General features: G+C 46.7%; 1 protein-coding gene across 1 annotated transcript in view; it reads left to right on the top strand.

Moving 5' to 3' along the window:
• Positions 1-10375, top strand: part of dhrsx (dehydrogenase/reductase (SDR family) X-linked) — a 292526-nt gene extending 282151 nt beyond the window's left edge. Inside the window, exon 8 of the mRNA XM_085998312.1 lies at positions 10023-10375. Within this exon, the coding sequence (XP_085854438.1) occupies positions 10023-10220 (198 nt within the window). The 3' untranslated portion in view covers positions 10221-10375. The remainder of the gene's footprint in view (positions 1-10022) is intronic.
• The last annotated feature ends 2434 nt before the right edge of the window (positions 10376-12809 follow it).

Genomic DNA, 12809 nt, shown 5'->3' with positions numbered 1-12809 from the left:
TAAACAAATTAAAATTTTTGGAAAAATATCTTTGTTTTAATGGGGTTAAAAATAAACTTACCTAATTGGACAGGGTTTTTAATGTATAAATGAGTGATAACATTTTATTTTTCTATTTTTTAAAACTCTTATGCTGGAAAAAGCAGGCCTTACGCCTACTTTTACCAGGCGTAAGAATTCCATGGGCATTCAGCAGGCAGAAGTTGTGCAAATAGCGCCACTCTCTGCCCGCAGAGACCCATCTCCCGCGGATGCGGAGGATCTGCCAAGAAGATTCTTGACAGATCACAAGTTCCGGGTTTCAGCGCATGCGCTTCGCACGCCTAAACCCGGAACTTGCGTGGCCCCTATGGTACACACCTCGTACGCACCTTGTACGCACCCGTAGGGGTCGCAAAATATGGCAGGTTAACAGACCAAAGAACCATCAAATTCAATGACTCTGATGACAATCAGTAGAGAGCTGTTTGATGAAAGGTCATCGACCTGAAACGTTAACTCAGTTTCTCTCTCCACAGATACTGCCTGACCTGCTGAGCCTATCCAGCATTTTCTGTTTTTATTTCAGTAAAGAGAGCTCTTTGCAGGATGGTTGTACCCCTCCCCCACAAGGTGTGAATTCTGTTTTCTCTGGCTGCCTGTGAACTTCAAAGGCATTGCTACAACGTGAAAGGTGTCCCACAGTAATAAATCACTGCCCTGGTTACTGAGCTTCAGCTCTGTCTAGTAATTTAAACAACAACAGTTTGTATTTATATATCACCTTTAACGTAGTAAAACATCCCAAGGCTTATTAAAAGACAAAACATTTGACAAGGTGGATTAGAGGCGTCGGTCATTCACCTGCAGCTTCGCATTTTGAAGATCTATAAAACTGTCTCATCTGGGACTCCTGTCTCTTAGGAAGCTGTGTAAGAAATACATTCTCAAAGAAAGGTATTTCAACCCCTCAGAGGCCTGTTCTATCTTTATTATTTTAAGTACAGGAAACTCTTTTTTTATCCGGGACCGGCGTGGTGCCGGCTGATCAAAAAGTCCGGATTACAGAGAGGTATACTTACTAAGGGACGAGAGCCCCGTACACGGCCACGGGTGCAGGAGCCCTGGTTACACGGCACTTGTGCAGGAGTCCCGGTTACATGGCCACTAATATATAGTAAAACTTACCTGAACCTACTCCTGAATTTTGCCGGTTAAGAGAGATTTCCGGATATTTAGGTGCTGGTTAAAAGAGAGTTTCCTGTATTGTGCTTTAACTCTCTGGGGGAGAAATTGAGTATAGCCCTGTTTGGGGCGCCAGCCTCGCCAGGGCGCTAAAAGTAGCGCCCCCGCACCAGAAATTGAGTGGTTGCGCCCCAAAGGGAAGCGCGGCGCTACTGGAGGCGCCCCGCCTCCCTCTTGGGGCGCTGCGAGTGAATATCGTGGCGCAACGTGCCGCAGCGCCACACACAGCGACACGTTGCGCTGCGGTATTGCAGGCCTTCCTCCCCTTCTTAAAGGGGAGGGGCCTTGTGCAGCGCGATCTGGGGCCCAGCTGGGCCCCCGAGGATCGGGAGTGCAGGCAAAAGAGCCCGGCACCAAAGAGATGTGCCGGGCTCTTGGAGCGCAGCCGGCACTCCGCGGGGGGCGGGGGGGGGTTTCAGGAGGCCGGGGACGGGAGCGCAGGCAGGTGCTGGCAGGCGGCCAACAACAAAAATGGCCGCCCCGCACCTCGCCTTTAATTTGCGCCTCCTCGGCCGCAGGTACACCACCCTGACCCTGTCGGACATAGCGTCCGGCGGTAAATCAGGGGGCGCTGCCGAATATCGCGGCCGGGGCGTCAGCAGGGCGATGCGCACACCGATGACATCATCGGCAGCGACGCAGCGCTAACGGTTAGCGCCACCACTAACGTCCCGTGGAATTTAGCGGGAGGCGTGGGCAGTGCCACGCCCGGGCGCCAGTTGGCTTGCGACCCACTTAGCGCCCTCTTAAGGCGCTAATGGGTGGCGCAACCAACCGAATTTTTCCCCCTCTGTGTCTTACAGTGTCTGCGTATTGTTCTATTGGTAAATAAATCGATTTGTTTAATCTATGGGCTTTGTTCAGGTAATATAGCGGTAAAGATTCCACCATGCCAGTTCCTGGCTCGTGCAGGGAGTGCATATTGGGAAGCTCCACACTTCCAGCTCCTGATTTTATGTTCATAATGGACTCAACACCATTGGCTGAAGGAGCGAGACTTTATACCTCGTGGTTCTTACTGTTAAGTCTGTGTGTTCCAGTTGTATTAAGATTAATTACTGACACAGACTACAAGAATAAAGTTCAACGGGTCTTTACTAGTTGGAGGTCAGGACTATACTAAATACAATATCACTACACAGTACTTATATACCAGTGGTCACCACCGGTATTACGTATACAGCAGCCAGAGAAAGTAGTACATCTCTTAAGGTGGAACAGGCTTAAGTTCTCTTAAGGTGGAACAGGTTACATACACCACACTTACCACCTTTCAAAAGAAGTGAGAAGAGCGTAATGTGATCTCGAGTTGTTGGTCATGAAAATGAAAGGGTAATTGTTAATCTTTGGCATTGTATCTCAGACATGGCATATATATCAAGCAATGTTCTCCCTAATTTGTTTTTTGGGTGCGCGTCCCCTTTAAGGGGCTGCATTACTCATGCGTGAAACTTCACATTGGAAAAAGCCCGGGACCGGCAAACAGGGGCCGCGCAGCTTATAGGGAACGCTGGCACCGAGTCCCGTTCACCCATCGCCCCCTGTGCTCACTGACCTACATTGGCTCCCGGTCCAGCAACGCCTCAATTTTAAAACTCTCATCCTTGTTTTCAAAGCTATCAGTGGCCTCGCCCCACCCTATCTCTGCAACCTCATCCAGCTCCACAACCCTCCGAGATCTCTGCGCTCCTCCAATTCTGGCCTCTTGCGCATCCCCTGCTTTTAATCGCTCCACCATCAGCTGCCTGGCACCTCTGGATTTTCCTCCCTAAACCTCTCTGCCTCGCTGCCGCTCTCTCCTCCTTTAAGTTGCTCCTTAAAACCTACCTCACCTGTCCTAATATCTCCTTCTGTGGTGTCCTCGGTGTCAAATTTTGCTTGATGACGCTCCTGTGAAGGGCCTTGGGACATTAAAGTCAAGTTGTTGTGGTGCGGTTACAGGTTTTGGTTCTGTTTAGGGAAACTAAGCACCAGATGAAACTGTCGGGGTAAAGCACTAACTGTAACAATCACTTCTGGCCTAGTCACGTATAGTCCTAGGTACGTGGAAGCAGACCGTGCTTCATAGCATCTCCCCTGGAAAATCACTGATGAAACACAGGGAAAAATGGAAGATATGGCTGTATGTTATACAGATTGCTACAGTCTGCCGTGTGTTCAGAGCCAGTAACACGGTCTGGGGATTGAGCTGACATTGATAAAGCACTCAAGGCTGCCCCATTGCCTGTTATGACATTGCCTTAACCTCTGAGCCTGGTAGCACACCACATACCGTGTGCAATCTTATCTAGGGTACGATCCTCTGACATGCTTTCAATGCTGAATCGTTCTCACATTGCTAATTGCCGCAAAACCCGAGGGTCAAGTTTTTGTGCGCAACAGAAGTGCGGATTGGAGAATTGGCCGCCGAATTAAGCTGGCTCCTGTTTCGCAATCATTAGAAAAATGGGATGCTGCAAATGGGGTGCTTTACCCTCCATTCCCAATTCTACGATCGGCGCTCCGCCAAGCAAGGCTTTGCTCTGGGAATGGTGTCCTGTAAAATTGGCCCTCTGATACATTGGTCAGTTGCGTGAAGTACGCAGAAAACACCCTGGTGGGCATAAACCATAGCTCCTAGATTCACAGGTCACAAAAACCCTGTACTGGGAGGTGAGCTTTGTGTAGTGTGAGCTGTTGTACAATGCGTTGAGGCTGCTGGTTGTTCTGAATTCATCCCTGCTGAACCTTGCTGGGTAGACTCAGAGCACATGCAGCAACATTGAACAAACTGTATCTGCACACCCACAAGGATTAAATCTATTATTCATGCAGGTGACCAGCGATATGAAAACCGCAGTACTGGCCATCAAATCAACCCCAACTAAATGGTGGCATGGACTACCATAGATGGTCAATTGCATTGGTAGCCAAAGGTATTTTGCCTTGGAGGCAGGAAAAAGAAAGAAAGACTTGCATTTCTATAGCGCCTTTCACGACCACCGGACGTCTCAAAGCGCTTTGCAGCCAATTAAGTACTTTTGGAGTGTAGTCACTGTTGTAATGTAGGAAACGCGGCAGCCAATTCACGTACAGCAAGCTCCCACAGATAGCAATGTGATAATGACCAGATAATCTGTTTTTTTGTTATGTTGATTGAGGGATAAATATTGGCCAGGACACCGGGATAACTTCTTTGAAATAGTGCCACGGGATCTTTTACATCCACCTGAGAGAGGGCAGGCAGGGGCCTCATAGAAACATAGAAGATAGGAGCAGGAGTAGGCCCCTCGAGCCTGCTCCGCCATTTAATGAGATCATGGCTGATCATCCAAATTCAGTACCTTGTCCCTGCTTTCTCCCCATAGCCCTTGATCCCTTTAGCCTTAAGAAATATATGTAACTCCTTCTTGAATATATTTAATGAATTGGCCTCAACTGCCTTCTGTGGTAGAGAATTCCACAGGTTCACCACTCTCTGGGTGAAGAAATTCCTCCTCATCTCTGTCCTAAATTGCTTACCCCTTATCCTTAGACTGTGACCCCTGGTTCTGGACTCCCCCGCCATCGGGAACATCCATCCTGCATCTAGTCTGTCCAGTCCTGTTAGAATTTTATAAGTTTCAATGAGATCCCCTCTCATTCTTCTAAACTCCAGCGAATATAAACCCAATCGACCCAATCTTTCCTCATACATCATTCCTGCCATCCCAGGTAGTCTGGTGAATCTTCGCTGCACTCCCTCCATGGCAAGAACATCCTTCCTCAGATAAGGCGACCAAAACTGCACACAATACTCAAGGTGTGGTCTCACCAAGGCCCTGTACAACTGCAGCAAGACATCCTTGCTCCTGTACTCTAATCCTCTCACTATGAAGGCCAAAATACCATTTGCCTTCTTAACCGCCTACTGCATCTGCATGCTTACCTTCAGCGACTGGTGCACAAGGACACCCAGGTCTCGTTGCACTTCCCCTTCTCCCAGTCTATTGCCGTTCAGATAATAATCTGCCTTCCTGTTTTTGCCACCAAAGTGGATAACCTCGCATTTATCCACATTATACTGCCTCTGCCATGCATCTGCCCAATCACCCAACCTGTCCAAATCGTACTGGAGTTTCTCTGCATCCTCCTCACAGCATGCACGCCCACCCAGCTTTGTGTCGTCTGCAAACTTGGAGATATTACATCTAATTCCCTCGTCTAGATCATTAATTCGATTCCATAAATGAACAACCACTTAACCTGTTTAAATGGGTTATTATAGAAACATAGAAGATAGGAGCAGGAGTAGGCCATTTGGCCCCGCTCCGCCATTCAATGAGATCATGGCTGATCATCCAAACTCAGTACCCTGTCCCTGCTTTCTCCCCATATTTCTTGATCCCTTTAGCCCTAAGAAATATATCTAACTCCTTCTTGAATATATTTAATGAATTGGCCTCAGCTGCCTTCTGTGGTAGAGAATTCCACAGGTTCACCACTCTCTGGGTGAAGAAATTCCTCCTCGTCTCAGTCCTAAATGGCTTACCTCTTATCCTTATACCCCTACCCCTTATACACTAGAATTTATTTACTGAACTCAAAAACATGAACATTTTATTTTACTCCCCTTACCTTGCAATCCTAAATACCTTTCAATCCAAAGGCCATTCAGTCCTATTTTTTGTTCGTTCACAGGATGTGGACATCGCTGGCAAGGCCAGCATTTATTGTCCATCTTTAATTGTCCTTGAACAACTGAGTGGCTTGCTAGGCCATTTCAGAGGGCAGTTAAGAGTCAGCCGCATTGCTGTGGGTTTGGAGTTACATATTGGCCAGACACTGTTGCCTCACAGCGCCAGGGACCCGGGTTCGAATCCAGCCTCGGGCGACTGTCTGTGTGGAGTTTGCACATTCTCCCCGTGTTTGCGTGGGTTTCCTCCGGGTGCTCCGGTTTCCTCCCACAGTCCAAAGATGTGCGGGTTAGGTTGATTGGCTATGATAAATTGACACTTAGTGTTAGGGGGATTAAATATGTGGGGTTACGGGGATAGGGTGGGATATGTGTTGGTGTAGGGGTTACGGGGATCGGGTGGGATATGTGTCGGTGCAGGCTCGATGGGCCGAAATGGCCTCTATCTGCACTGTGGGGTTTCTGTGAAGTTCTGTGAAGGACAGCAGATTTCTTTCCCTAAAGGACATTAGTGAACCAGATGGGTTTTTATGACAATCCCGTAGTTTCATGGTTATCATTACTGATACTAGCTTATTGACTGAATTTAAATTCCCCAGCTGCCGTGATGGGATTTGAACTCGCGTCCCCCGATCATTAGTCCAGGCCTCTGGCATATCAGTCCAGTAACATAACCACTAGGCCTCTGTACCTGACAATAGTCCTGTCAGCTATTCAGTCCTTTATACCATTCAGTCCTACATAGCATTCACTCCTATAGGCCGTTCAGTCCTATATGGCGTTCACTCCCATAGGCCGTTTAATCTTATAGGCCATTCAGTCCTATAGGGCCACTGAGTCCTATAGGCCGTTCAGTCTAATATGCCATTCAGTCCTTGATGTGCCTTCAATAACCACAAAACTAGAAGTAATAGACTTTAACAAGTTGGCTTTTAATCACTAAGATCAGAGCTAACATCTCAACACACTGACTGGCTCGCAGGAATGAGCCATACAGGTTAGTCAGGAAAGAGGAAGTGAAACCATACACCGTGTGGGGGAGGGTAATACACATGAGTGCAAAATGAATACAGGCAAGAACAAACAGATTTCATTACAGTCCTACATAGCATTCACTCCTATAGGCCGTTCAGTCCTATATGGCGTTCACTCCTATAGGCCGTTTAATCTTATAGGCCATTCAGTCCTATAGGGCCACTGAGTCTTATAGGCCATTCAGTCTAATATAGCGTTACCAGGCAGGTGACAGGGTGTGTTTCCAGTCCTCTCCTCATGCATCTCATGAACTGTCTACAAGAAGGTGGATGAGAGTACATTGGGGCAGGGGTATCCAAACTGCAGCCTATTGGTCATTTCCAACCTGTCAGTCAGACCCACAAAGTCCAGCCCTATGGAACTGTTACACATTTAAATATTCTCTCGAGTACCCTTTGAAAGGCAAACTATTACCTACTAATATAAAGAGGTTTTTTTTTGCCCGTCAAGATCTATTAAGCTTTTTATTTTCCTTCTCCAATTCATCCCCTGCAGTCTTATATTGAAACTCTTTCATCTCAACCTTCATTTGACTGTGAAATGAAGGGTTGAAATGGATTTCTAATTAGGTTTGAATAAAGTGCTTTTAAATATCTGGGGCCTGATCTTACAGCTGTTGTACCAATGCTAAATTGCATTAGTGTCACAATCCATGGTATGAATGCAATTCTCCGATGCAGAAACCATGCTGCAGATTCAACCCTCCCCCCTTCCCCTGCCATTAGCAGTGACCAGGAGTTTTAATATTTCAGAAATCTGAGGCTGACTTGCTATTGATCCAGAAGTCCCGATTTTAACTTGGGACGTGTGGGGGCTGGGCCGAGGGTGGCGGGGGGGGGGGGGGGGGGGAAGCCATTTTAACTCCATGTTGGAGGACCAACTCCCGACCAAACCCGGTGGAAATCACTGCCTGGCGGTGTGCCGGAGTGGAATTTCACGCGGCAGAAGGCTTCCGTCAGGGACCCGAGGGACTGGTCTCCTGGCATTAAGGTAAGTGGTCGGTGGTGGGGAGAACCGATGGGGATCGGGAGAGGGGGAGGGAAGACCGGAGCAGAGGAGGCCCCAAGTTTTCTTGTAGGGCCTGGAGGTGGATTCAGCTCCTCCTGGTCCACAAGGAAACCATTAAAATAAATTAAAAATTCAAACTCACTTGGGCCTCCTCTGGTCATGGTGATGCTTGCCGGCAAGTTTCGCTGGTAGGTCTGGCACTGCGCATGACTTGAACAGCCTAAGGTTAAAATCACATTGGGGTCCTAATTGTGTCATAGGCTTTCCTGACAACAAAATCAGCGCTGTTACAAAGGCAAGGGCAGGAAAGCTGCGGGAAGTGCCTGACTGCCATTTCAACCACCTGTCCGCTCTGTTTCCGTCGGGCGGGCAGCGTGCTAACCAGCCCTAGAGTGTGACCACATTCACACCAAACCTGGGAGCCAAGTATCATACCTCACCACCATTTTGTTCTATCAAAAATATCAATGAACCATTTCAAGACTCACCTCAGTTCTCTGGTGACCATGGAGGGAATGGCACCTTTTAGATTTCTTCACTATAGATGGCCATTTTCCTTCGATGCCCCGCAGTATTAATTTCATGAAGAATCTCGTTTAACGAGCGGCGTCAGAATTAATTCAGTGATGCCTAACTGGGCGTCGTGCTACGATTTTTTTTATTGAGAAATTTAGTTGAAGGACAATGTTATAACAACTTCCTAATTCTATTCCTACTAATACTCAGCATCCATTTTTCTGTCTATGAAGCATCTCGGCACATTGACTATGTTAACGATACTATATAAATGCAAATTGTCGTTGTTAAGCATTGATGCGTTAATATTCAAAGAGCCCAATTTCCAAGCTAATGCATCTTAAGCGTTCCATAGCGCATCATTGTGATTTGTGTATTTCCCACTCCAGCCCTCCTCATAGCCCCTCTGAGTGAGCGTGCCAACGCAATACCAATTATTGTCAGATCACTGGTAGTTTTGTGCTGTAGACTTGTGGCTTGTTGGAGTAGAGGTGAGACTGCCCAAAGTTATTTCACTTAAAGCTCCTAGTCAGAGAGAGGGGACTTTAATCTGGACTGAATTGAAATGCAGATTCTCGCCGTGGCTCACTGCAATGCCCAGGACCATTGTGATACTTGATGTTGGACAAGCAGTCAGACGGCATAGAAGTGGTTGTAGAATCGAGGGTGCTGGCAGAGAGAGGGTAGCTGATGACAGCATACCTCCTCCAGACCTATTTGCCAGTGGTGTTCCAACCCTGCCCTCCTTTGGCTTTCCTCTCTCCATTCCATCATCGATGGCACAGCCTTCAGTTGACTTGTCCCCACACTCTGGAAGTTAGAGAATTGCATAGAATTTACAGCACAGAAACAGGCCATTCGGCCCAACTGGTCTTCGTCAGTGTTTCTGCTCCACACGAGGCTCCTCCCACCCCTCATCATCTACATACCCTTCTATTCCTTTCTCCCACATGTGCTTATCTAGCTTACCCTTAAATGCATCAATGCTATGGATGATGCTGAAAGGAAGCATATAGACGAGGAATAGGAAGGACGGAGAAGGATATAAGGTGAATTAGAATAAAATCAGGCACAGAAAGGGAAATAAAGAGGAGGAAAGAAAGATTGGGTTAAGAGACAGAAAGGAAAAGGGGAAAAAAATCAAATTTTAAATTTTAAAAATCTCCAAAAAAACAATTTACTACCTGCAGGAATGAGACGCTACAGTTTTAATTGTTCCCTTTTTGGGCTAGAGAGGTTGAGTGTCATTTGAGGAACATAACTCTTGTCATTAAAAGGGTCCTTACGCTGTTAAGTACCAGCCCTAACTTTCTGCGGCGAGTTTAATTGGTAATTAATGCGCAAATGCAGCAATTTCTTGAAACTCACGGGGGTGTTGAGGGTGAGATGCTGTTTTCGTGAGGCTAACAGCGGAGTGGCGCCAACCGTCCAGCAACTTGTGGCGATTTGCAACCCACAAGTTCCTGGACGAATTACACATTAATATCAGCCAGCGCCGTTAAACTCGCTGTTATTTTGCCAGCAAATTCTGGGCCACTAATTTTGGCAGCTTTTGTTCTTTTCACTGTCTCTTCTTCTCCTGCAGACCTCGACCCAGGGAGCTTCCACTGTGATATACGCGGCAGTTTCACCGGACTTGGAAGGGGCCGGAGGCTCCTACTACGCCAACGGTCAGAAGACGAAATCTGCGGACATTTCGTACGACGAGGACCTTCAAAGGAAACTTTGGACCCAGAGCTGCAATCTAGTTGGGATTCTGGAGAGGCACGAGTACACCTCTTGAAGAAAGAAGGAGGACGCGCCATTCGTGTGACCTGAGAACCGACTGTGTGAGCTCTATGCCTCGGACGCTTCCTCTCGAAGGGCAGGCACCAAGAGTAACAAACCAAGCCTGGGAAAATTCAAGCGTAAAATTAAAACAAAATCATGAATAATTAATTCAATTGCTCACAGTGTTTGTGTTCATTCGGAAACCGATAACCACATCCTTTGGTTGTTTAGCGCGATTCATTACATTGACAAAGTTTCCAAGTTAATATAAATAATGTATGATCGTACTAAACATGTCAAAGTGTTCAGGCCTAGAGAGAGAAAGAGAGAAAAAATGTATACTCATGCACTTTGGTACAGCCTTTCGGATTAGACCTTAAACCGAGGCCCCGTCTGCCCTGTGAGATCCCATCGCACTATTTCGAAGAAGAGCAGGGGGAGTTCTCCCCGGTGTCCTGGGGCCAATATTTATCCCTCAATCAACATTGCTAAAAACAGATTATCTGGTCATTATCACATTGCTGTTTGTGGGACCTTGCTGTGTGCAAAATTGGCTGCTGCGTTTTCCACATTACAACAGTGACTACACTCCAAAAGTACTTCATTGGCTGTAAAGCGCTTTGGGATGTCCGGTGGTCGTGAAAGGCGCTATAGAAATGCAAGTCTTTCATTTACTGTACTGTTCCAGTGCTTAATTACTGTCTGTTGAGGCCGCTAGTGATCTATATAATTATTCATAGTAAAGGGGTTTCCTCCATCAGACTCTGCCAGTTCTGAAAAAAGATCCTACCCAGAATAATGACCTCTCTTTCTGCCTGAGCTGCTGACCAACTTACGGTGCATAAGCAGCCGTTTCAGGGTTTAGTTTAGACTTCCGTCGTTTGCACTTTTCCTTTACTCTGTAGCTGCTGTGTCGATATCTGACGGCATAAACTAGGTACTACAACAACTTCCTTTCAGAACGTTGACTATTGGTCTAGCTAGGAGTGTTGTTTTAATTAAAAAATGTAGTGCCATGTTGTCATTTGATCGCGGCAACTCAGAAATGTTTTATTTATTTCTAGCCTTTTTCTCAGTCTGATGATAGAAGATGTTGAATAATACTTAAGGGACCAGAACCGCAATTAAAACCTTGTCATCACACAGCTCCGTGAGAATTGATAAATTGGCACAGTTAGAACAGAACAGGCAGTTTGCACCAAAGAAAAACAAATCCCGTCAGCTGTATTGCCCGACTGATATTTTTCTGTTTACTTGCTCCACCCCTCACCTCCCAATGCTGTGTGGAAATACATCTCCAAGCAGGTGTTGCTCACTTAACCTTTTGTCAAAGGCCACAATTCCAATCACTGGCTTGTTTGAGGTGCCTCTTCGGAATGCTTGTAACACGTTGCACCGCGGAGTGATGGGACGAGAGTCGGCATCTCCAACTCCCCACAGGGCAAGCTCCTGATTTTCGATCAAGCTACAGCAGCCAGTTGCTGGGCTGATTTCCAGGCACTTCCCCAGGGAAGGAGAACTAATAGTTCCATTAAATAGCCCTACATGAACCCACGATCTTCTGACTCAAGAGTTTGTGCAAGTGGGAACTATGATTAGCTGATGGCTTGGCTCTTGCGATGGTATCTAACCTTGCGGGCAGCAGTAATGGAGTTTGGTGCTGAACGAGAGGACCGAGGTGGCTGGTTGGGAAGAATTGGACCAATTGGCAGTGTAAAATAATTAAGGCCATTCTGAATCAATTGGTCGTCTGGTTTGAGTTATTTGTTTGCTGGGATGGGCTTGTCGAGATAAATTCTCTCGCTAGAGGCAGTACCTTATCTGTAAACTGAGGATCACACCTGCTAAAACACTGCTCATGTCTGATGTCACTGCTATAAAAATAAAAGATTAGCTCATCACAGAACAGCTGGAAGGTAAGGATTATGGCTGAATGGGTTAATGCTCTGCCTGGTGTGGTACTGAGCCATATAGAAGGATGATCCCATCGGGCCTGTGCTGGCTCTTTGAAAGAGCTCTCCAATTAGCCCCACTCCCCTGATCTTTCCCCATAGCCCTGCAATTTTCTCCCCTTCAAGTATTTATCCAATTCCCTTTTGAAAGTTACTATTGAAGCTGCTCGCACCGCCCTTTCAGGCAGCGCATTCCGGATCATCATAAATCACTGTGTAAATACACTTCTCCTCAACTCACCTCTGGCTCTTTTACCAATGACCTTAAATCTTGTGTCCGCTGGTTACCAACCCTTCTGCCAATGGAAGCAGTTTTTCCCTACTTACTCTATCAAAACCCCTCATAATTTTGAACACCTCTATTAAATTTCCCCTTAACCTCCTCTGCTCCAAGGAGAGCAATCCCAGCTTCTTTAGTCTCTCCACATAACTGAAGTCCCTCATCCCTGGTACCAGTCTAGTAAATCTCCTCTGCACCCTCTCCAAAGCCTTGGCATCTTTCCTAAAGTGTAGAGCCCAGAATTGGGCACACTACTCCAGCTGTGGCCTAACTAGTGATTTATAAAGGTTTAGCGTAACTTCCTTGCTTTTGTAATCTATGCCTCTATTAATAAAGCCAAGGATCCCTTATGCATAAATCGAAGAAGAGC

This window comes from Somniosus microcephalus, chromosome 10 (genome assembly GCF_052327205.1).
Source record: "Somniosus microcephalus isolate GS21.2 chromosome 10, FLI_Smic_1.0, whole genome shotgun sequence".
Classification (NCBI taxonomy): domain Eukaryota; kingdom Metazoa; phylum Chordata; class Chondrichthyes; order Squaliformes; family Somniosidae; genus Somniosus; species Somniosus microcephalus.
This window is presented reverse-complemented; position numbering and strand designations above follow the sequence as displayed.